The sequence below is a fragment of the Pteropus medius genome, unplaced genomic scaffold, assembly GCF_902729225.1.
Source record: "Pteropus medius unplaced genomic scaffold, Ma_sr-lr_union100, whole genome shotgun sequence".
NCBI lineage: Eukaryota > Metazoa > Chordata > Mammalia > Chiroptera > Pteropodidae > Pteropus > Pteropus medius.
This window is the reverse complement of record NW_024346150.1, coordinates 4,029,847-4,055,740: the sequence shown is the minus strand read 5'-3', so window position 1 is coordinate 4,055,740 and position 25,894 is coordinate 4,029,847. Positions and strand designations below refer to the sequence as shown.

Here is a 25,894-nt window from a genome sequence, read left to right as displayed (position 1 = left end):
CCTTCCTTCTTTCCTTCCTTCCTTCTTTCCTTCCTTCCTTTCTTCCTTTCTTTTCTTTCTTCTTTTCTTTTATTTTCTTCTTCTTTTCTTTTCTTTCTTCCTTTCTTTTTTAAAAATCAGATCCTGAATTGTTTTTCTAGGACTGGTAATAGTTCTCATCTGACCAGTGGTTTTGGTTAGGAAAATGATGGCTGGCATCAAGAGTCCATCCTGTGGTCAGCAGGAGAATTATAGTGTAAGCTCCAGTAACGGCAAGGACGATTATCACGCATTTTCCTGCTTCAGATAACTGTTGTTCGGTGGAGTATTCTTACTTGCTTGGTCTTGTTGCCCAATGGCTGTTGCCATTGAGGAGGCCAAGGCTTGTGTTTGGATATTGGAACTTGTACATGAATTGAATTTCTTACCGTAATCACTCTGAGTTAATCAAAGCCACACAAAGATCGCTTGGCAGAGGGAAGGGAAAATAGAAACTTGGAGGCCTATGAGGCATGGGTTGCTTGGGCAGCACATTCTTGACTGGCTCACAGGGCAGCCCCACGGTCAGAGGCGATGCATGAAAAGCTACCTTCACCGAACAGTAAATGGGAATGCCATTATTCTCGCTACATAATAAGCTTTCCCATTATCCTGGTATTTATTAAACAGCTATTTAAATATACAAGTTTCATTAGCATGTTCAAAATGTGATTTGAATTATATAAATTTGATTTACAAACAGCCTTTCAGGAGCATGTAAAACAAGCTGTGTTTGGACACCTTACCCAGGGACCCCTGGCAGTTGTCTTTCCCATTCGATCTTCCTCTCGAGTTTAGCTGCTTGGCTACATTTGCTGTAGTAAATCTCTAGATTTCTGTGTTTTTTTCCCTGCATATTTGGAGGAATACAGTTTCATAGTTAAATCCAGAAACTCTGCTTTGGGACAACTGCTTTTTGCTAATTTTTAAGTGAACTTTTTATTTGCGAATAATTTTAGGTTTACAGAAAAGTTGCAAAGACAGAGTTTCCAGCTACCTTGCACCCAGTTTTAACTATTGTTAACATCTTGCGTTACTGCAGTACATTTGTCAAAACTCAAACTGACATTGGTACATTACTGTTAGCTAAACTTCAGACTTTATTTGAATTTTGCCAACTGCCTTTTGAAACTGTTGGAGGTGAATTTGATTCAAGATGAAGGTCAGGCATTTAAAAGTTTTAGAAGTGGTCTGTGTTCTTTGATATATGCACAGTTCTGTCCATGTAAAGCCAGGAGCTTCTATTTTAGGTAGGATTTTGATGTATTTTGTTTTGAACATCTCTCTATGGTGCCAGTATTCGGTAGAGCTTAACTCCTCTTATCCATGTGGCCTCATTTTTATCAGTCATTTCTGTTGGTTTAACTTAGTGATAGGAAAGAAATGTTTTCTGGCTTAAGAATAACTTGAAGTCTCTCAAATATTCTCTTTCAAAGAAATAATCATTTATTTATTAAAAATAAAAATTAAGCTCAATTTTATAAAGATGGGCTTTGCTCTCCTTTCCTTCCCTCTTCTTGTTCATTTATTAGTTTAGTCAGGTCTTTAAAATATGAACATCTGCTTTTAGAAAAGACTGATTTTGTTTTTTCTCTTTAAGTATTTACTCAAGGACCAGCTATCAAGGAGTAATAAATGATAGTGGAAATGAAAGGGACTTGGCCCAGAATGATAGGGGATATAAATGGCCCTTGTGGGCCATAAACCAGTGTGACCAATTAGAGCTTGACCTCACTTGGCTTGTGTGATACAATCTTTGTGGGTATTTACGAGATTTGTGGCCATAGCATACAGATAATGGCCTTTCTTAGAATTGATTCCTTTCCTTCTTACCCACCCTTCAAAACTAAAGAAAAATAAACAAATAGCAAATATATATATATCAGTACCCTGCTAGTCTAAAGGTACATTCCAAGTTGAGGACAACAGGTCAAGTTTGGGTTTATATTCATTTCGTATTTTTGCTGTCATCATATAATAATTGATGAAAAAGTTTAGTCTCACAAATCTTTCTGATAAAAAGTTTCGGCTATATTTTTACCAGTTGTTTTGTTGAGATCTTTTTTTTGTTGTGAGTTTCCTGGCTTACAAGGAAGGAGGCAGCCTGGGATCACAGCTAAGCCAGTTTAGATTACCATACAAAGTCAGAAGAGTTAAAATGGCAGCTCTGCTGTCCTGAGAGTGTGTGTTCTTCATTCAGCTTGGAACTGAGATTTCCATGGGATGGTCTCCTTGTTTAGGAATTCACTCTCTCTTTGGAGCTAGAGAATGAAAAGTGTTGAAGGAAATTAAAACAAATAAAAACAAATAAACAAAAAGCCCCTTAAACAGAAATGGCTGAGTGTGGAAGAAGATGGACTGGTTGGACATAGTGATAGTCCTAATTGCCTTTAATACTGCATGGCATGGAGATACTGGGCGTGGTGGTGGACACTCTGCTTTCTTCTTGGAGGAGGGGTGGGGCAGAGTCTGCGAGCCAGCATCAGATAGGCCAGAAGGGTGCCGCACAGGGTGTGAAGTGGGCAATAAGAGCCCCATAGAATGTCTTTACAGAGTGCTGGGACTTTGCAAACTCTTACACTAGACCCAGGTGGGGTGTTCAGGGAAAGGATAGATGTTATCAGCTATTTAGATGCCAGCAGGACCCCGGATACTGAGCAAGTGCTTTCCCATCTGTCAATCATTGGCAGCCCGGCTAGTAACCGAGAAACGGAGGAAAGCTTTTTCCAAACTTCAAACACTAGATTGATCATTTTGATCCCATATTTGGAACTGAACTCAGCTTGGTTCAGTTTGGGGTTATGTTTAAAGCACAAAAACCTCACTTTTGGCTTCAAAATGAAATCTAGAGAGTGGTAGTGTTCATCCTTCTAGCACACTGATGAGCACTGCTTATGACAAACTATTTTATTTCATTTTGTTTTTTCATTGTCCCTTTAAAATTTATTCACAGGAGTGAATAATCTTCTCTGGTACCAGGAACAGTAGTGTCTGGCTCTTTGGTGCACATTAGAATCAAATGGGGATTTTAAACTATTATTTTATCATTTCATTTTTGATACACATTCCTGGGGCCCACCTCCAGCAATTCTGATTCAGTGACTCCCGAAGAGGCTTAGACTTTGGCATTTTTTGTTTTTAAGATTCCCCAGGGACTCCAGTGTGCAAATAAGGGTGAGAGTCGCTCGTCTGGATAAGAGCTCTGACCCAAGTAGGATTTTTCCGCTCTTTATTGAGTAACAGACAATCCTTTGGTCACTTTAGGTTGTAGACAAAACCTTGGTCTAGAAATAGTATGTCCTGTCAAAATTAGAAATCAAAACTCTAGGCTTGCTTTAAGGGCCATTCTCCTCTCCTCTCTCAGTTCAGGCTGGCTGCATGGGGTAGGGGCTGGAGCTTGCTAATGAGGTTTCAGCCTCTCTGCTGTCCCAAAGGGGTTGGGCATGGGGGACAGATGGAAAGGAAGTATTTTTCCTGGTGCCTTTGTCTCTTGGGACCTGGGCATGTTCAGGGCTGAACCCGTTACGGGTTCTTTGGAGATTCTGCTCTCTGCAGTCCCCTTTCTTGCAGTGCCCATGACAGGACACAACTCTACTGCAGCTGGTGGAAGCAACTCCTTCCTCAGCACCCCAGATGCAGCTTTGTGTTTTTGGGACTCCTCTGCTCCTCCAAAGGGGCCTGTTGTCAGGACCTAAGACTCCCCACACTGACTTTCTCCTGTGCTGCCTACATCTGATCCACAGGGGGAGCCCTCATGATCTCTGTCTTGCCACCTCTGGGTATACAGGTAGCACCCAAATGCCACCTGCATTGTGCCACCGCAGGTTGCTTTAGCCTTCTCTGGCAGGAGTCAGGCACTTGTCTGCCAAACCTTCTGCCTGCAGGGAACAAATTCAAGTTTTCAGAGTGGTGCCATGGAAGCCCCATGGTGCGTTAGTGGCGAGGACAACACTTTTCCCCAAAGAAACTTCTAAGTCCTTCCTTGTTCTCTCCTTTCTGGGACCTCTCAAAGTCCAGTGTGAATCAGACATTTCAAAGGACATAGATCCAGCTCTTAGGCAGCTTATTTTGTGAATTCTGCTGTGTTTCCCTCGATGGAGGTAGACACCGAGAGAATAATAACGAAGGAACCCATTTCCCACCTCCCTTTACATTTGTGCTATGTAACCATTAGGAGAAAATTTTCTGCTCAGAATGGCCTTTCCGCCAACACTGGCCTTGTCCTCCCTTACCCAGAAGTCTGGGCTGGCCCAGAGGAGAGAACCTTGGAGCTCTGCTGCTTGACTATGGGAACCTTCTAGACTTGGACTTTTAAGGGGAAAACTAAGTTAAAGTTTGATTTCTAGAGAGGGTCGGGAAATATAAGCCCTCTCTGATGTCTAAGCTCTTTCTCCCTCCTCTCCCCATTTGCGACAGGGCCCAGAGGTATGCCACTGGGGACAAAAGACATTTCCTGCCCTTACCCCTACTATTTTGTGTAGCCACTGCCAGAGAGTACCCACCGCTTCAGTATTTGCATATCTAGCTTTTTTTTTTAGATTTGCTTTAAGTTCTATTGTAAAATTGCCATCCTTTATGTCCACTGGGGCCTTTCGCTTTTGGTTAGACTTCTCATAGAGTTATAAACCAGAGCTTCTCGAACTTTAATGAGCATAGGGATCTCCTGGGGATCCTGTTAAATGCAGATTCTGATTCCATGGGTCTGGAAAAAGGCCTAAGATCATGCATTTCTAATTAGCTTTCAGATGATGCTGATGCTGCAAGCCCTTGACCACACTGAGTAGTGAGGATAGTTTTGCCCTGCAGAATCCAGGGGAAGCCAATGGAAGAACTGGTCAGACATCCACCAAAATGACCACATTGACTCCTCAAGGATATCAATAGTTATAATGATAAAAATAGGGAATAGTTGGTGCACCGAGATGCACTCTAGTTGAGGTTAGCAAAAAGTAAGATAAATTCAATAAGTGACTTAAAGAAGCTTGGGAGAGTGAATAAAAAGTAGAGGTAGTAGTACAGGCATACTCATAGAAAGCATGGGTTTACCTGAGACTTTCCCCAAGATTCTTCTGTATCCTATTTAGCTTACAGGCCAAAAGTAAGACTTGTCTGAGATGAAATTGATCCGCTCTGTGGCTGTCATTGGAATTCAGTCCTACATATAGAAAAATCATCTTCATGAACACAAAAGTGTGTATGGAGGCCGAGTGGAGATTAGAAGTGGTGAGGATGTTTTTTAAAAGCAGAATTTAAAGCAGAAATTAATGGCAGAGAGATTGCTCGTGAGTACCATGAGGGAGAAACCTGGAGCCTTGGTTAGTATCTTTTAATCAGATAGCGCTTTCAAGAATTTTCTTGGCCAGATATTTCTATGAACGTGAACACGTTGATTGTTTAAGAGTAAATTTTCCTGTAGAAACCATTACCCGAGTGACTAATAGTTTAGTCTTGGAACAAACCTCGCCAGAGCACTAGATGAAAAAATATCCATGGTTTAAAGCTTTCCATTCTTTAGGCAGTACATAAAGAGTGTCTCTATGGCCCACTCATTCAGGAAGAATGTCACAGCTCAAGAATGCTCATTCACACAAGCAGTGGGAGTTAGTGACTTATGCTTCCTAATTCGGGAGCAGTTGTCTTCTATGCAAAATTCGCGTCAGGAACAAACTATAAATACTGGAAGAGTTTTCCCCACAGCTTCTCATTCGTGCCATTTTACCATCAGATTCATGACGTCTGGATGAACTAGAGCTCTCTGCAGTGCTTAGAATTGCCCTCAAACTGGCAGATTTAGATTTGGTGTACTTAGGCCAAAGAATGTAGAGAAAGGAAATTCTTCCAAATGTCACACACTGAGGAACTAGAAACTCCCCCAGTACTTGCCCCTTAAGACATTTGTCAGGACCCATTTCTTATCCTGGGAGAAGAAAGGAAAGAAAATTCCACCTGCTTTTCTGTTTTAAATAACTGTGAAGAGTCTTGTTCGGCCATAGACTCATAATAATCATGATAATTAAGATTTATACTTAAATAGCTCTTTATGTCTCAAGAGTACTAATGTTAATTAATTATGCTTCCCGAAGCTCCTGAGGAGTTGCCAAAGCCAATGCTATTATCCTCTCTTGTCTCATGGAAGTCTCCTTTGGTACAGAAAAAGTGAAGAGACTCCCCATGCTACGTAGCACATTAGTGATTCAGCCAGGAACCCAGCGTCTGAACCCCCAGTGTTTTTAGGTTCTCAGTTCAGGCAGCCATTCAGAAAGGGAAGAGAAGGACCTGGGAATCAAAAGATGGACCGCCATGAGTTAGAAACACTATTGACAAAAGACAGTTTATTTGAAAAGAGCAAACCTTTTGCTATGGCTTTATCATATGGGAGTCTTTGAAATATTTTTCAAGATCGCACTAAAGAGAGCCTAAAAATAGAATTGAAAGAAAAGTCTTTTTTTTTTTTTTTTTTTTAAGGCATTAGAATGAGACTAAAAGCTTAAAGGAGGGAAACAGATGTGTCTTCTGGCCTCCACCATTATTTTTATCTCTGCAGCAGAATGCAAAATGAACCCTACTGTCAGACTACCGATTTTCCCACAATTAAAAAAAAAAGTCCTACAAATGTGTTTCCTATAATTGTATAACCTTGCAGATAAAAAGTTTTACTCATGAAGATTTACATGAAGTCATAAGATGTGCTTGTAGGCCATAACTGAGATTAGAAGAAGGAAGTGAAAAAAACTCTCATTTAAGTCATTTGGCATGGAATTAAGAAGATGGTGAAGTGCTTTGCTTTGGTGTTGTTTTGGGGGGGGGGAGTGAATTTATCATCTGTGTTTAGAAGCTTAAATGCCTCTCTCTTGGAGGTGTAGACATCGCTCATTTAGTACGGAGCTTTATCATGAGTGCACATGAGGCCGTGATAAGGTCGTCATTGTTTTTTTCACCGGTAGTGCTTCAGGCTGCTCTCTGAAACTCTTAGTCCTCTTCCCATAGTTCCAGACAACAGACCTTAGGTCAACAACAAAGTGCAACTGGTGTAGCACTTGGAGACGCTCAACAAACTTTGCAGAAAATAGACATTTCTGCTTGGCGTGCATCTTCTTTGGGTTGGCAAAGAGTTGTAGCTTCTGCACTTGAGTGGGCTGTGGAGGGAGAAAATGGTCTGCTTCCTGTTTGGAATGCAGTGGGTTGATGGAATTCCCATTTTCTCTTATGGAGATTCTTGACTGAAGCTTTAGGGCTTGATGCCACCTCCTGCTGCCTAGATTTGATATTTCTTACCTGATGAGAGCGACTAGGATAGTGTTCAAGGAAGCATAACCCTTCTCAAATCCCCACTACAAGTGTATTACTCATCAGATGCTACTCATTTATCTTTCAGTCATTCTCTTTCCATTGGCTTTTTCCCTCAGAGCTAGTATTTGCCTTTCCTCAGTCACCTTTTTGTCTTGAATATCTCCAACAGCAGTGTCTACCTTTTAGTATATAACAATATCTAATGAACATATTTAAACTAAATAAAAGGAACCAGACTTAAAAATGGCAGTCTATTTTCAAAACTTGACCATTGCCAGAAATCTAAAAAGGAAGTGGTGATTTTTTTCCAGTGTCTGCATTTAAAATGATGATAATAATTATCTCACTATTGGAGTGTAAATGCCATGGGAGGTTTGCTTGCCTGAGAAGTTGCTAGAAGCAAAATACTGTGCTTGATGAGCTGGGGTCAGCTCGAGTAATGTAACCCTTGTTTTTTTATAAACTCTGTCTGTGTACCCTCCCAAGTGCCAGGCTTCCCAAATCTTGGTACACGAAGAGGCATTTCTTTATTGTGGTGAGTAGGCCCTCATCAGACATAGTACAGTATGCTAGGGAGGGAAAAAAATCACTGTTCCTCCTACATTGTTTTTCTGCGAGTTTCATAATCTTTCACTAAATTTGGCTATTCCTGACAATAAAAGTAAAGTGACAATACATCTCATACATGTGGGAAAATGAAGTTAGGAAAGTATAGTGCTTTTCAGAGAGTTTAGATGTGATCTAATTGCTTTTGCTAGTAAGCTTGGTAGAAAAGGCATGCACTGATATGAATCATAAATCTGGAAAATAACCTGTTTTACAGATTATGCACGAACCTGTTTACTTTTCATTCTACCCCAAATCCCATTTTCCTATACCTGACTTTTGCTACATTGAATTAATTCGATGTTTTGAATCTTCTTGGAGGCTTTATGAGGAGTGTGTTTGGGTGGTCCCTTTCTGTGATGAGGCTGATTATACCTGTCTGTCAGTCATTTCCACTGAGACCCTTTCAGTGTGTGGCTTAGACAAATCTGGCTCCGAATTCTCACCAGAGCCTTCTTACTTTCTTATAGAATAAAAGCGATGGTGACTGGGGATCTCAGAGTGCATGAGAACAAAACAGGGTGACTGACTAGTCCCAGTTTTAAAACTTCAAGTCCAATACCTCAGGAATCCCCTCAGTCTCAGGCAATTGGGATGGAGGGTCATCCTAGTACAAATGAACGTCCTCACACTTATATCTAAACACTTAAAAAATATAAATCAAGTTAACATCTTGTTAAATAAAATGGGTGCTATCCTCCTCCAAATATATGTTTATAATGACCCGGAAGCTAAGTTTGAAGATTGAATTCTCAGACTCTTAAAGTTCTAGGCTGGAACCTACTGGTTTTGGTAGAGCTGGTTCCTATCCATGGCCAGTACCCTATGCCTCTGACTATATAGTGAGAAGTATGTGAGGAGTAATGAATGTGCATGTGGATGCCCCATCATTTGTCTTGGCTCAGTCCTCGCCTCTGCCTTGGATCTTGAGCCAGAGGGTGCTCATACTCGTGGTGTCACCACCCATGGGCTGACAGATGTAAAGGAAAGGCTGGCCAGTCCTCAAAAGTGTGTTTGGGGCCTGTGGGAAAGGAATTCTGGGTCCTGGGCACTTGGAATGAGGTCTAGAAGTGAAGATGGACTCTGGTGGGCAGGTAGCCTTGCAGATTCAGACTGTATGTTGAGGGCACAATAGGAAGGACACCAGAATAGGATCTTTTAAAGTCATGGATTATTGAGCAGTTAAAAGAATGATTTGCTCACTTGGGGTTATAGAACCTTTTCTTCAGCAGGGCTAAAAAATCCTCACAATGAGGGGATACTATTTGGTCCATGCACTTTGCAAATGAAAGAACTTCAGCAGATGGGTGGGTATCCTGCAAATGATATCACCAGAGCTGCCATTGGGATTTCCTGCTGCTTTATTCACTGAATTTCCTCTCAAACTGAAAGGCAGCCTGCAAGGCCCTCCTCTGGAATGTTATATCAGCTACAGATAATTCAGATACTACATATTGATATATTGTAAAAACTACTTTGAAATGATGATTGAGATGATAAAACTCAAAATAAAATTGAAATTTGCAGGAATCAATGACTGCACGAATTGATACAGGGCCATCACATGTGGCTGCACAGGTTGTGCACTGCACAATATCAGGTGATGCCTTTCACATAGACTGCAGTCTGAATGGCACCCCACAGAGTTGTACAAAGCACTAACTGCACAGAAGTATGCAGCATCTCTGAATCTAAGTGCACAACCACCTACTTATTATTTTCTCCTGCTAAAATGATGTTCTTCTAGTTGAACTGTGTTAAACTTCTAACTTGAACATCAGGCCACTTTTATTTGATTCTTCATTTAGACTAACCTTAATTATTCACTAAGGAATACAGGAATAGAAAAGTGGCTCAACTATCACTTTATTTTAAATAGTATTTTTTTTTGGGCTAAAGGTTCAGAAGTGAAATGAGAACTGAGTAAGCTTTATGGTTTGCAAGTTTTACTTTTTCACATGGTAAGTGAAGACTAAAAGTGGAGGAAATAGCTTTGGAAATTCATTTTGTAATCACTAAAATGTTACATCAAAGTTTAATTTTATTTCCAAGTAGGCTTTCATATAGAGACTCAGCTAGTTCTGAATGGAGAATAAGTAGGAAATATTTTTGTCACCAGTTCTTGTTGTGACTTAAAAAAAAAAACTTAAAAATGTTTTTACAAATTCTGATGGAACATTTTAAAACAGAATATTCTGATTGTCTTGGTGAATACAGCCATCCAAAAAAATTAAATGGGTATAATTTTGCATTCTCTCTGACATATTAATTTATAATCTCTTGTCAACAATTTCAATAGAGTAAGTACACTTATTTTTCTGTATTGTGTTAGGCCAAAAGAAAAAAAAAAGGTTTATTCAGCCTTGGCAACCTCCCTAAGACCAAGAAGAGAGCAAACTTGTGCTTTAGATATCATTATACAGGCTGGTTAATAACATGTTCATGAATGCAAATGGACTTGCCAAAACATAGTGTGAAAGTAACCCCAAATCATCAGAGAATAACAAAAGTGGTACAGAAATGATCTGCCTCTGGGATAAAAATACCAAAATTGTGATTAACCTGGCCAACCGTATAATTGAAACAGTAAAAGAAATTCATTGATTGCTGTGGTTTTTCCAGCTAAATTGATTTGTGATTCCTGTTTATTCTTTTTGAGAGGGGTGGAAGTTATAGACTGGGGAAGGGAGTAGAGTTAACATGAAGCAAATGGAGAATTTCAGGTTTTATTTACTTGTCCTATAAAACAATCTGTCCAGTTATAAAATCTTCAATATATATTTAGCTCATTTTAGTGGGTATAAGTTAGTATTTTTTTAAACTCTGAATGCGTACTTACAAATCTTTGCTTTGTTTTGCTTTTTAGGTACAGACCCAAATTATCCTGAGGTAATTTATGAAGGTAGCTATCATGTTGTCTTTATTTTATATTCTTTTAAAATGTTTGTGTAAAATGAAATAAATCAACTAAAAGAACAGCTTTAAGCTCAGTTAAATATACATTTCAAGTATTACATAGGCCAAAATAATATTTCAAAAATCATTCAATATTGATGGCAATTTTCCCTTGATGTTTATGGTGCCTGTAAATAGCATTTTCTCTCTTGTGCTCTGTTCTTGGAAGTAGTAAATCCATTCTGCTGTAACACACAACTTGTTTCTATAATTGGGAACTAATTACCTGTTTAAAAGCCATGGCTACCAAGAAAAGGGAGGTGTATCAGTTTCTAGTTATGACGGTAAACTCAATTCAAAATCATGTTTCTTATATAATAAGGAACTTTGGCTCGCAGACAGGAACCTCAAAGATAGGACATGTTTTAGGGTGGGTTAAACCAGCAGCTCAACCATGTCATCAGGGACCCAGGTTTTTTCATCTTTACCCTCCCCTTCCCATTGCACTGGCTTCCCTGAAGCCTGGCTACCCTTCTGGTTATTAGATGAGGCCCCTTAGAGAGGATATTGTTCATATCGCTGAGGGAAAGGGAAGAGCTTCCGAAAGAGTTCTGTAAAAAAGAGAACTTTTCCAGTAACCCCCACTTGGCCCTCCTTGTATCTGATTCAGGACCCCATGATCCATTCTTGCCTCCATTATTGATAAGCAGGATGGATTAACCCTTGACTAACTAGAACTCCATTAGAGATTAAATTAGTTTCCTCAGAGGATGTGCTCGAACTCCTTGAATAAAATGGGGTTCCCTTAGGAATGTGGAAGGGAAGAAACGAAATGGTCCACTATATTAGCTTCTAACTGAATATCTCATCTATGCTTCGCTATTTTAATTGAAGCCAGGGATTTTTTAATAGGTGTGAAAATCCATCTTTAATGGATTTTCAAACCACCTTCATGACCAGGAGGCCTCTGTTTGGGGAAATGGCAGGATAAATTTTAACACTTGGCTTGAAATTTAAGATTCATTAAAAATTAGATTGGTTTAAATGTTATATTTATACATTTATTTTATAAAACATTCTGTTCTTTAATTTTATATTTTGTATACACATTGCCATTTTCTTTTTTCTATAAAATGATCCTGTGTTTATATGTTTATTATATGTGTATATTTAATTTGAGCTAGTTTTAACTGGGGAATTATATTGTCTTTACTGGCTTTATACATGTTAAGCTATATTTCCTTCAAGCTGTGGTTTAGAAGGTTTTGTGCATATGATTTGTATATATTTTTTTATTTGTCTTAATATTAAGACAAATAAAAGAAGGTTTAAAGGAAGAGTATCTCAAATCGTATCACAGAGAGTATCTCAAATTGTATCACAGAGAAAGGTTTAAAGGAAGAGTATCTCAAATTGTATCACAGAGAAGTATGTTTGAATTGTGATTTTACAATTTAAAATTATGTTTCGGACTCCTTTCCAATAACTTCAAGACTTAATGTCATGTTTCCTTTGGCCTCAGATCCCACTTTAGGTTTTTGGGTCAAGATGTCATGCTATTAAACTATAGATGCTTTAATGATTTAATTTTGCATGAGTGTCTGATTATGATACGAAGGAAAATAAGCAAGTAAATGATATCTCTTAGTGTTTGATTGAAATTGTTTTAATATATTCAAAATGGAAATGGTGAAAATTTAGTTTTGGAGTTAATAATAAAGTGGCAAACAAGTAGAAAATAGATACTTTTTGTTACTTTTCATTCACATTCAAAGGAATGCTATGCTAATGAAAATATAATTTAAATTGGTTATCCTGAGGCTTGCATGATAATTCTACTGAGAGAAGTTTAACTGGGGCTGACTTAATGAAGTTGTTTGTTCAGGATGCAAATTGAAGGCACCATATCTATTTAGAATAAAAATACAGAACATTTATATACAACATTGTCTACAATAAGTTTAACAAAATTTTTATGACTTTTATAAGTAAATTTAATAAAAATTTTGCTCACAAGAAATCAGTCATTAATTTTCATCTTGATCCATTTGAAATACAGTGATATGAGAACATATTTGTACAATTCTAAATGCTGTGTTGGTACAAGTCCCTGTCAGTTAATTCTGAAACAAATATCGGTGATTCAGAACTCTTCAAAAAGTTTATATGTGGACCCAAGTTCCCTATCAGTGCTGATTCCACATTCCATGTTGAGAGGCTGCCTCTTACCCAAATAAGATGCATCTGCCCTGCGATTGGTGCTGCTGATTTTCAGTCTGGTTCATGTTTAGGCTCTGCCACCTTTTTGCCAGTTGACCTTAGACTAGTCAATTAACTCTCCTCAGCTGATAGTCTTCTGTAAAACTGGTGGTTAGACCCTTCCAGGTCTATAAATCTGTGATTCTTGGATGGTCGATTCTCTTTTGTATTTATATTAAATTCCTCATCAAAAAAGGGATATTTCCTTACGTGCCAAGAGAAACCCTAAACCTGGTTTAGAATTTGACCAACAAAACAGTGATGTAAAGATTTGAGTTGAGTACCGTTTTGGCACTGTACAACTCCAATACTACAATAGATTTAACCCAACAGCTGGGTCCTGTTCCTCCCCAGCTAGGCTGTCAGTGGTTTGGGAATCTTGTGATTTGTCTGTCTTTGTTCTGGGTCGCTCTGTGGCCTTGTGGTTTTTGGCAGCCTAATGACAACTTCATTGGTTCCTTCTTTTTCCTCTTTCTCCACCTTTAGATTATGGGACTGCAGCGAATGACATCGGCGACACAACAAACAGAAGTAACGAAATCGCTTCCACAGATGTTGCTGACAAAGCTGGTCGAGAACATCTCTCGGTAAGTGGAATAAAGAGTTGTTTCCTAGGTCGGTTCTGAGCATTTTGGATTCCCAAGTATTGAAAGAAATGGAGCTGCTTCAATGCAAGTCTTTCAGCGAGACATTTTTATTGTTCAGATGTTCGGGATGCAAATTGGGCACTGAAGTTTGGAGGAATTAAAAGAAAGGTTTAAGAGGAGTGATAAAGGCAGCTGTATAGCCTCTGACTTATTGCTAGTGGTTCTTGTTTTAAATATCTCTCCTTTTAAAAGTTATTGGTAGAAGAGCAAGAAACCAGTTTTCTTATTCAGGCACATGTATAATTATTCCTGTCTTACACACCTTCACACTTGCCTCCTTAAATATTTTAATACAATTGTCAGTGCCCATCAAATATAAAGCTATGATGTGGGAGCCGATAAAAATATGAATGAAACTCAGGTCCATTTTTTTTTTTTGGAGTTTATAGCTCAGTCGGAGACCTGAGATGTGAATACCAGCGCCTAAAATACAAATGAAGGCTGAGCAAGGCATTTGAGAGAAAGAAATAGAAGGGCAGGTGCTCTGTTTCTTCCTGTCGGGAGAGGAAGAGGAGTCTTTGTGGGACAGGTGGCATTTTCCATGGTGTGTTCAGGATGCTTGGGATTTGGACATAGAGGAACAGAAAGGAAGGGGTTTTAGGTGTGTGAACAAGAGCTTGGAGGTTAGAAAACAGTCTTGATTGGAAGGTAAGGTATGTGAAAGGTGGCAGTTGGAGGCAAGGTTGGAGAAGTTAGTTGTGCCAGGTCATGAGGTTTTGAAATACAGTGACAGGTGGTTAGATTTATTGTGCAGTGAGGAGGCATCGAAAGGGGCTTGTGAGAGCCCCAGGATCACATGGCTTTAGGATTCTGTGGCAGGGTGGTCTGTCAGCTGCTCAGGTAAAAACCCAGCAGGCTTCCTCCATTTTTATCTTTCCTCACTTGTCGTGTGTGCCCAGTTGCATGTCCTGTTAACTCTGCCTCTTTATAAATTCCAAATCCATTTACATCTTTCTACTTCTACTGCCACAGCTGCAGGCTAACCCAGGAGTTGGAAAAATAAGGCCCATGCAGGCCAAGTCTGGCTCATTACCTGTTTCTGTGAGGTCTGCAGGCTAAGAATAGTTTTCACATTTTTAAGTAGTTTGAAAAAAAATCAAAAGAAGGATTTGTGAAACTTTATGAAATTCAGATGTCAATGTTCATAAATAAAGTTTTATCGGAACGTAGTCACAGCCATTTACATATTGTCTGTGGCTACTTTTGTGCTACGATGAAAGATGGAGTAGATGCAGCAAAGGTTGTATCACCTGCAAAGCTAGAAATATTTACTATCTGACCCTTTACAGAGATTTTGTCACAGTTGCTTATTCTTGAATGACTGCCACAGCCTTCTACCCTGTCCCCCTCTTCTACTCTGTTATCTTCTCGCCTGTCTCCACATAGCAGCCTGAGTGACCCTTTTAAAATACAAATAATTCTCAGAGTCTTCTCAATAGTGTAGTACAATTTTATTATAAAAGCCCAACTCGTGTCTATGGCCATGCTACCCTGAACAAGCTCGATCCCATCTGATCTCAGAAGCTTAGCAGGGTCGGGCCTGGTTAGTACTTGGATGGGAGACCACCTAGGAAGACCAGGTGCTGTAGGGGCAAAAAAAAATAAGGGATTGTAAGCTGACAAGGTCCTTGAAATCTGAGAGGTCAACCAAGGGTTGCCTCGCCTAAAAAAAAAAAAAGCCCAACTCTTCATGGTGGCTAACAAAGCCCTATGTATCTTGCCCAGCTCTGTTTTTCTGACTTCATTTCCCACATCTCCTCACTGCTTACCACCTGTATATTTTTTAATGCTCTTTAGTATGTTCCAGCCTTATTCTTGTCTTATAGGCTTAACATCTTTTGTTCCTTCTATAAAGCATGCATTTCTCAAAGGTCATCACATGGCTTTAGCTAGGGTAGCCATCAGGCAGCCATTACCCTGTTTTATTTTCTTCTGAGTAGTTATTATTATCTGTGACTACCTTGCATTTTTTTACTTGTTTAATGTCTTTTTCCTTCCCTAGATTCTTTAGTAGGATTCTTTGTATAGTGCTAGAATAATGCATGGCACCTAGGAGGTGCTCAGTAAAACTTAGACTGATTAGACTTATGGTGAATATTGTAGAATGGGTTGCAGAACAGAGAGATTGTAAGCAAGGTGATGAGTTAGGGGTCTGACACAGTAATAAAAAGATATGATGTATATTTGAACTAGTGGGAATGGGAGGCTCAAAAGATGCATGTCCAGTATATGGAGACAAACACACATTTCCACAGATGACTATATGCATTACATTGAAGTAGAAGGACAGATGCCTTGGTAATTCAGCCGTAGAGTGCTTTCTACTTCCTGCCTGGTGCGATCATTTCAGTTTCTCTTCTTATATCAAATTGCTTAATGTTTCTTGATTTGCGAAAGTTGTTTGTGTCCATAAGGAATCCGAAGAACATGTGTTAAACCCACTAGTGTGTTTATATCCCAGTTACTAAAAATTACATCAACTTCGATTTCCTCATTTGAATCCTAATGATAAATTTAAGCCCCTAACATATCTCAGTGATGTTCGAATTGTCTATAGTAAGGCCGCTAGAAGGCAAGATCAGTGAAAATAATCTTTGTTCAAAGTCTGTATAGTACAACTCCATATGAGGCCCCTAGAAATCTGCATGAGAGGTGCAAAGCAATGTTTTTTTTTTTAATGTAGAGAAAAATTTAAAATTATGCGTGCATCAGATATTTGATATATAAACAGTCACTGATTACACTGAGGATCATTAGATTAGAAAAAGAGCCAGAGAGCTGAGGCAAAAGTTAAAGATATTGTCAGACCAGTTGGAAGACAGCCTTAAACACCTTCCTGGTCTGACAAGTGCCCCTTGTACCTTGTTGGATTTTTGGAGGAGGGCAACTCCTTGTTCTATGCTAAGAGATATCCTGAGATAAAAACCAGCCAACCAGCCAACCAAACAAACAACCAAACAAACTCATCCCTGCTTCTCTCCCACATAAAGACCATAACTACCCCAACACATACACAGTACATGAAACTGTATCTCTCATACTGTTTTTGAAGAAATGATTCTTCTCATTATCAAAGGAATCTTTGTTTATTAAAGAATTCTTTATATTCAGAACTGCTTCAATAGAACTGCTTTAAATATTTATTGGCAGATCGTTAGGTGCTTTTCAGCAGTAGAACTCTTTCCCATTTTCCAGTTGACTTAAGCATATTTTAATGATGTTGAGAAGACAGGATAGATATTCTTATCCCTATATACAAACGAGGAAACAGAGGCTCGGAGAAGCGAAGCATCTATTCTTCCTCTCACAGCCGATAAAGGGTGTCCTGCAAACGTAAGGGCCCAGGTCTCCTGAATGCCAGTCAAGAACTTTCCAGAGTGGTAAGAGACTATACCATGGGACTATAAGGAGGTCCTGGGACTAAGGTCAAGTCCTCTTCCTTTCTCCATTCCAACTTCTTTATCTGTAAAGTACAGTTTAAATTTGTTTATTTGTATAATCCCTTCTACCTGCAGAATTTAATACTAGGTTAAAGAAACTTAGAGATAAAAATACTATGATCTCTTTCCTATGAGAATGTTAGTTAGAAATAAAGATTTAAAAATACACCCCAAATCATTAGGTAAATTTGAAAGAAATAGTGTTGGTTAGAACAAGTTGATCCATAATTAGCTCCTTAGGAATCACTACCGTTCTGTTTGTAAATAGGCTGTGGAGACAGAGCTTAGTCTATACTCAAACATTTGCAAAAACATTCTGTAGGAGAGCCACTCATAGTTGAAGTGCCAGAGAAGAGAGTTATCACACCTTTGCTCCACCCTGGCCAAGCACTTGACATGTGTTCTTTTCTGTGCTTTGTGACTTATTTAATGCTGTCCCCATCTGACATCAGAGAATGTGTAGCAGGAGGATTAGCCATGTGTTTTTATTATCCTCCCTTCACTTCAGCCACATGCTTTGGAGATGTAGTATAATAGATAAGTTACAGGGTTTATACTTTGGCAGATTGGTTCAAATCCCAGGCTTGAAAGGTGTGATCTTGGACTGCTTATTAAATTTTTTCTAAATCTGTTTTATCTTCATCATAATCATCATCATAGCCAACACTAATATATTATGTATTGTAGATAGATATTGTTCCAAGACCATTAACTCATTGAAGATTTACAGTCTGCAAGATAGAATTATTATATTCCATATTTCACACATGAGGATTCTGAGATGCCGAGAGGTTAAATAATTCTGAAGTCATGTAGCTAATAAGTGGTAAATCTAAATTTCAAACTCAGAAAGAACCCATATTCTTAACCTCTACTCTTTACTACCACCCCTTGCTGTGAGATGGGTATATGCTGCAGTAACAAAAATCCCCAGATCTTAGTGGCTTAAAACAACAAAGGTTTGTTTCTTGCTTTATTACATATATTGGCTGGGAGTTCTCCCAGCCTCATCTTCATGGCAAGACTAGGCTAACAAGGCAGCCATTTTTAGAAAGTTAGCGTTTTTTATGGCAGAGATGAAAGAGCACTATAGCAGAGTTTCTCAACCTCGGCACGACTGACATTATTATTATCGATGACTAAATCTTTGTTGTGGGGCTTGTCCTAGCCACTGTCAGATGTTTAACAGCATCCCTGGCCTCAACCTACTAGACGTTCGTAGCACCTTCCCCCTAGTTGTGACAACCCCACATTGCCAAATGTTCCCTGGGTGCAACATTATCTCTGTTTGGGACTTACTGCCTTAGTGTAAGAGCTGGAAGTAGCATTGAATTCCTATGCCTAGCGGTGACACAAGTCTCAAATCATGGGCCAGAACTATTCACATGAACCCATTTCACCACAATGGAGCCAGGAAGTGAATCCTACAAAGAGAAACACAAGGAAAAACAAAGATGTTTGGTAAACAGTACTAATGATTACCACAGATGAGAATAATAATATCTTAAGGAATGTTATGCAGATTAACAATGAAGTTTAAGCATCTAAGTAAGTGTAGACATCTAAGACAGTTTAGAGCAAGAGTCTTGCAATTATGTTCAAATCCAGCTGTCCATCTCTTTTTGTAAATTAAATTTTATTGGAACACAGTCATGCATTTTTGCTTTCATATTGTCTATTGGCTGCTTTCAGACCATACCAGCAAAGATGTATGGCCCCCAGAGCCTGCAATATTTACTGTTGGACCCTTTACAGCAAAAGTTTGCCAACCCTTGGTTTAGAGAATCACACTTTTCTGGGAAGCAGGACATTAGGGTGAGCAGCAGGAAAGGAATGAGATATATAGCCTTGTGTCACTCTTTGTTTCTAAATGTTGCTGTTAGCTTCATGCTCTTGTGCCTCTGTGATCCCCAGTTTAGGGTTGTGACAGGATTCACATAGATCTGCATCTAATCTCTCTACTTGTATAATCCATATCTTGCAATTACATTTTTAAATTAAAAAAAAAAAAACCTTTGTATTGACCTCTATTATACATATAGAGAAGTGCACACATCATAAATCTACAACTCAATGAATTTTCACAAGCGAACTCATTCACAAGTGTCCTCTGCTCCTTTCAGGTCTACTCATTGCTCCAGGGGACCTTGACTTCTAAGAGCAACAATAGCCAATTTAAAAAAACATTTTTATTATGGACATTTTTCAAACATGCACAACAGTAGAGGGAATAGTAAAATGAATCCCACTGTATCTTTCACCAATTTAAAAAATCATCAATATTTTGTCATTTATATTTTTCTCTCTCTTCTCCAGGTAGGTCGGTAGGTAGATAGGTAGGTATATAGATAAACAGATAGATAGGAAGAAAGAGATAGAGATATAGCTAATATAGGTATAGCTAATATAGCTAATAGCTAAAATAGCTAATATCTATATCTTTATATGGATATATTACATAAATCTCTATATATCTATTACATATATCTACATCTCTATATAATATCAATTAGATACCCATTTTTATAACCTTTAACTTGAATTTTTTCATTTGTAAAATAGGGATGATAATAATAGGACCTACGTACTTCATTATAGAGTTGTTGAGGATTAAGTGAATTGATGTGCATAAAATTCTTAGAAGAGCAAGGAGTAAGCATTCCATAAATATTAATTGTCATCATCATCATCACATCTAGATACAGGGAGCTAATTAGCAAGGCCATAACTGCCCTCCCTTCCTTTCTCTAGGTCTATGCTGTGGTGGTCATTGCATCTGTAGTGGGATTTTGTCTGCTGGTAATGCTGTTTCTGCTGAAGTTGGCAAGACACTCCAAGTTTGGCATGAAAGGTAAGAAGGGTTGTGTTTATTTTACTTCTTATGTGGAATTATTTTTGGCTTATGACTAATGCTAATTACCACTCAAGAAGGAAGCAGCTAGATTTACGATGACTAGGTTTTAAGGCTGAAAAAATAGCAACAAGGATATGATACTACAAACCAAGACAGACAAAATAATGTTGATTACCCAGCACTACCTACGTTCCTGAAGACAGTTGTTCCAGAAGACACGGAACTGGTTTCTTGAGTATCAAGTGACTAATAATGGTATAGACAAAGAGAACCTGAGTTTTCCTTTTGCTTCAGAATGGCAGGTGAGGCTCAGGGGCAGTAGGCTAATTATGGACACGTGTGTTTTGTGCAGAAAGGTTCTTTCTGCTGCTCGACTTCTAGATTATCCATGATGTGTGCTTTTGGTGTTGCTACAGCTTTTTTCAGATTCTCATCTTTTGAAATTTGAACAGCATTGGGAAGTAAAGTAAGAACAGCCACTGGTGGTACGTTGAAGCTTTGTGAATGAGTGACTTTTTTAAGTGGAAAAATTCTGAGTGCTTGGTTAAAAATGAGGGACTATGTTGCCAAGAATAGATCATTGGTCTCTTTTAGAATACTGAAAATTGAAAATGAATTTTAGGGGGAAAGCTTGTTTAAATGTTCTTGTTATATAAATAGCTAAGAGTTTCAGTGGTTTAAGAGTATTTGCTCTAAAGTATAAATTTAAGTATTGACTGATATGTTATTGTTGAATTTTGTGTGGTCTCACAAATAACCACTAACTTGGGAAAGCTGTGAGGTTTAGTGATGTCTTAGTTGCATTGGAAAGAAAGTTTGGTAGGTTTTATTGTTCTATATGATTTATTAAAACTACTATTGATGTTGTTTGTTTACTTGCAAGGGGATGTTTCAGTAGCAGGAAGTTTCCCAGTATACACTGGGCTCTATGGTGGATCATATCCATTTCTGACATTTTCTGCTCTCACTTTGTTGGTGCCTATGACCAAGATTCCTAAACTCATAGTGAATGGGGAGGGGTGGTGCTAAACTGGAGCTTAAAGCCCCCCAAACCTCCTCCTGACTCACCCTTGGTCTGCCGATCCTTGATATTTCTTTTGGAGGAGGAAAGATCTCTCATTCTCCAATTAAATTAAGTCTTGGGAGAGGAACTATCCTACAGTGATTTTAATCAGTCCTATGGTGGTGGACTTTTCATCAGAAATTCCTGGTGGGCTCGTGAAAAGATATTTCTGAGCCACCCTGAGAATTTCTGACTTAATAGGTCTGTGGTGGGCCCGGAAATGGGCGTTTCTAACAGTTTCCAAGGGACACTAGTGCTGCCCGAGCAGTCTTGGAAAATCACTGTTCGACAGGATAAACATGGGCTACCAGATCTCTTTCTGAGTATGACATGATATGGGAGAGGCCAAACTCACCCATCGCTTTGCAGACCTTTCTGGGTTCCCATGTTCAGCTGGCAACAGGTCATGGCCACGCTTCTGCTCTCTCCATGTTAGGCACCTACCATGGCATTTTGCTTTCCTCATTTTGATCAGGTGCTTCCTTTCCATAGAGACACTTGGAGTGGATGTCCCCAAGCATAGATTTTACTGGAGAGAGCCAGATTTTAGCGCTGTCACTTTCTTGCCTTGAGAGTTTAGTTTGATATCTTTCACGTCATGGGCTTTTCAGGGAGAGAATATGGCCAGGTCCTTCTGGGAGCCAGCAAAAGCTTTAGGAACCCTAGGAGCAATATTAGGAGCCTCTCCCCACCCCAGCTGTGTGTTAGGAAAACCACTGACAGAATCATCTGCGAAAGTTAGCATATTCTCTGTAGCTTAGTGACAGAAAAGAATTAAAGGCAGACATTTTGTTTCAGAGAAGATTATATTTCATACGGAGATTCTGGCATTAAAACTGAAACAATATTTTATTTGGATAATTTGGGGGTGATTACTGCTAAGGCACCTACATTTTCCACATGAAACCTAAGGGTATCTTTAATGATTTGTAAGAAAGATTTTGTTTAACCTCATCAGAGAGCCAGTAAATGACTTCCTTCAGGCAGTATGTTTCATTCTCTTATTTCTAAACATAAATTAAATAGTTTTTAAAAAATTTGTCCCAGAGACTTACAGTTTTTTTTAGAATAGCTTCTTTTTTCTATTTTCAGCTACACGTCTGTGCCACAGTTCGAACAAAACGGGTCTGCAATGAGGTTATTGTTTTACTAGTCAGATGCTGAGTTGATGATTTTGGGGGATGTAGGAGATGAGGCTCATGCAATGAATCAAATAAAACTGTATAAGAAGTGGTATTTAAAAATTAATGTACATTAATGTACTTTAAAAACTATTAGGTCTGGGATTACTGCTGAAAAAACATGTCTGAAAAAGAGAAGAATATGTAAAAACACTATTATACTTATGAAATAACTAGAAAATATGTCAGTTGTGATTTCTGGGTAACAAGGTATGAAATGTTTGTAGCCTTGTCCAGAACCAATGGCTTGGTTCTGTGTGAGAGGCCAATGATTCCAAATGTCATTCTTGCCCTCGAGATGATTCTAGCCCCATTCTTATTTCCTGTCCTGGAAACAGACTGAGACTGGAGATGGCTGCCAGCCGACCCATAGGCATTTCCAGCTTTTTGCCCATCCCCGGCACTGCACACTTCAGTCTTAAGCGTCGACTATTTCGATCCGTGGTTGCAGCCTCAGGGTTTTAAACTATAATTTAATACTGTTGATTTGAAGGGCCCAGGGTAACACAAACCGGAAACTCTTGAAATCACATTGTGGCTAAATGCAGGGCTACTCAAGCTTTACAGATTGACCTGAGAACTCAAACTTTATTGATGGCATTGCATCCGTGGGAAGGTGTTCTCTAAACTCCAAACCAGGGAGTTAAACCTAGATTTTAGGGTACAATTGATGAGCTGTGTTCCTTGGAGATGGATCTATGTGACTGTGAGCTTCATAGGGTTTTTTTTCTCTGTTTTGTAGATTGACTATAAGCAAATACTGATGAGAGTAGTTTAGAGCAGGTAGGCCAAACTGTGTTCTCCATGGTGACAACATTCATATTGGTCTTGTTCAGCATTACTTATCCAGTGCCAAGCCCAAAGCTGGCACTCAGTAAATATTAATTGACTGAATGAATGATCACAGAGAATTTTCAACTTCATTCACTTTATTGTGTTAATTAGAAAACAGTTTTAAAAGGGGTCAAGCTCCTCTCACCCCACTTTTTAATTTAATCATCCCGAGTAAGTAATGGTCATAGACAGGAGGTCATTTTGTCCAGGTTTTGTCTTAGGTTTTCATATACTGTTATAAATAAGTACTGTCATTTAAATTAGAAGGTTCACTTTGGCTTTCCATTTTGCACATGAACATCTTTAGTTTATGCCTCTCTGCTTTGAATGTGTGGCCTCAGAATATTTGGCTTTGTCCAGTTCTGATGCCAGCAGTAATGACAGATGGTGGCTTCTATCTTGGTGTCAACCTAGCATTTATCCTTCATTATCACGTGATACATTTTTAGCTTCTCATTACTGTTGTCTAAGAGATTAGGGACCCTGTTTCAGTAATTTCAAGAGGTAGAATTTACCCCAGTCCATTTTTTCTATGCTCTATATACCACCCTATTACTTTTGGGTCAAATACCTAGTTATAATAATTGCAGAAGCTCCAAATAAAGCCCCTCTGTTAGGGCTTGGCTACCTGTATTTGGATCATTTATATGTATGTTTAATAAGGGTGTATAAAATATAACACATCTATCTAAATCTACATCTATATCGATACCCCTGTACCTAAATGCATAATTTTATCCCCTTTCTCTTAAGGCTGCCTCTGATTTATTTTAATTTTAATCCACTGAAATAGAGCTCACAGACTTTTTCAGAGCAACTTTATTGCCAAAGGAACAGGCGACAAGGCCTTCGAATGCTCTCGCTTGTGTTTACCTGTCACATTGCCTCCTGGCTCCCTTTCTTCATCGAAGATGTAGAAGTGTGTGTGATGGGGAGATGGAAGCATTTAGGGGCCAAAGGGCTGTGAAGTCTTCCTAGAATGCTTCATGTCAGGAGCCCTGCCTGATGGCATTAATGGTATACAGGGCTGAAATAAATATAAGAGAGCCAGAAGGATGGAGGGGGTTTGGCACTCATCACACTGATAAAAATAGTTGTGATCATTAGCTTTGTGTTCCTTGAATTTCGTGATGGAAGTCTGTATAAGATATTTATTCCCTAAATACTGATATATTCTTTGTCCTAGAGTAAATATCTGAGTGACTCTAAGAGATCCCACACGAGGAACTGGAATAAGAAGCCTTTCCCTCATTCAGTATTGACAGCCTGTATATTTCCTCTGCACCCTCCTCTCCTTGCACGTAAACCACCGATATGCCTTCATTGCCATTTGAGCTGTAGATATTTCCAGTTAGTAATTGACCGAATAAACTATACTGCCTGAGAATACAGAGCCAGGTTTTCTTAACTCTAGATTCAAGGCCTCCAGTTTAAGTTTCTTCTCTGATAAATGATCTTCTAAATATCTTTCAACAGCAACCAATTTAAAAATAGTCATAAACATAGTGGGGCCAAAACTAAAGAGGTTGAAGGTTAAAGCCTTTTCTATGAGCTGAAAATAATTTTGGAACGTTTAGGAGGCTGAGTTGAACAGCTTTTTGGATCAACTTTTAAAAGAAGGAAAAATGTGACCAAAAGCCAGAAACACAGTTGTAGAAACATCTGTAAGGACAAACTGTTTTCCATATGCACCCCCAACACCTCCACCCCACTATTTTTAAAGTCAAACAACATTAGAAAGTTGTAATAGTAACACATAAATACATTCTTGTTTTTCACAATTTTAAACACTTTAGAAATAGAGCTAAAAGTGGAAATTTCTCTTCACCTTCCTCTCCCATTACCATTTCCGCTCTTAAAGATAACCTTCTTTAATCACCTAGAATGCATATATTATATAAAGGATAAAGCATGTAGCTTTGATTATTATATAGATAATCAAATATATTTATTTTAGGTTCCATAAAAAATTATGATACTATTTTTGGATGTATCTTTTTAAGGGTTATCAATTTGCTTTGCAGATCTTTCCATATGAGTACCTAGGCATCTACTCCATTTCATTTTAATAGTATTTCCAAGTAGTCTGGTATCAGGCTACTTGGATATGAAACCTGACTGTGCCCCTTACAAGCTGTTTGCTTTCGAGTGAGTTTTTCATCCTCTCTTGCCTCAGTAAGTTCCATCTGTAATGAGGCAATAATTGTATGTATCTACCTCATAGGGTTGTGATAAGACAAATTGTATATATTTACTTCATAGGGTATATGAAGCATTTGGGAAAGTTCCTGGCATTTAGTAATTAGTATAAAAATACTAATTATTATTATTGATGAAATATAATTTATTGTCTTATTTCAATGGATATTTACAGTTACCAGGTTTTCAGAAAAATATTTTCAATATATGTTACATATAAATATAGATACTTGGAAATGGATTGCCAAAGGAAATCTGAGTATATTTTAAATATTGATAGAGATTACCTTGCATAAATGCTTTATCATTTTACACTCCCACCAAGAATATATAAAGGTATCCCTTTGTATATACTTTTATTCATATCGGATATTATCAATCTTATAGTTTTGCCAATTCAGTTAAAGTGATATTTGATTAACAATAAGGTTAAGCATTTTTATTATGTGAAGAACAAAAAGAAATGTTTATTTTTACTTGTTGATTTACAGACTTATAAATTATATATATTAATCTTTTGTTGGTTATATATGTTGCTTACATTTTCTTCTAGTCTCGACTTTTTAAAAAGTTTCCTTTGACAAAAAGATTTATCATTTTATAGGAGC

At 38.4% G+C, this 25,894-nt stretch overlaps 1 protein-coding gene and 1 pseudogene across 9 annotated transcripts in view; both read left to right on the top strand.

The window, feature by feature from the left end:
• The window catches only part of NTRK2 (neurotrophic receptor tyrosine kinase 2), a 319,040-nt gene that overhangs the window by 56,817 nt on the left and 236,329 nt on the right, over positions 1-25,894 (top strand). For 8 of the 9 annotated variants that reach the window (XM_039875642.1, XM_039875641.1, XM_039875639.1 and 5 more), the window contains 3 exons: positions 10,781-10,816; positions 13,555-13,655; positions 19,907-20,006. In XM_039875642.1, coding sequence (XP_039731576.1) covers positions 10,781-10,816; positions 13,555-13,655; positions 19,907-20,006 — 237 coding nt within the window. The remainder of the gene's footprint in view (positions 1-10,780; positions 10,817-13,554; positions 13,656-19,906; positions 20,007-25,894) is intronic. The other variant, XM_039875643.1, reaches the window with a different exon arrangement.
• LOC120613031 (uncharacterized) lies at positions 15,189-15,307 on the top strand (annotated as a pseudogene).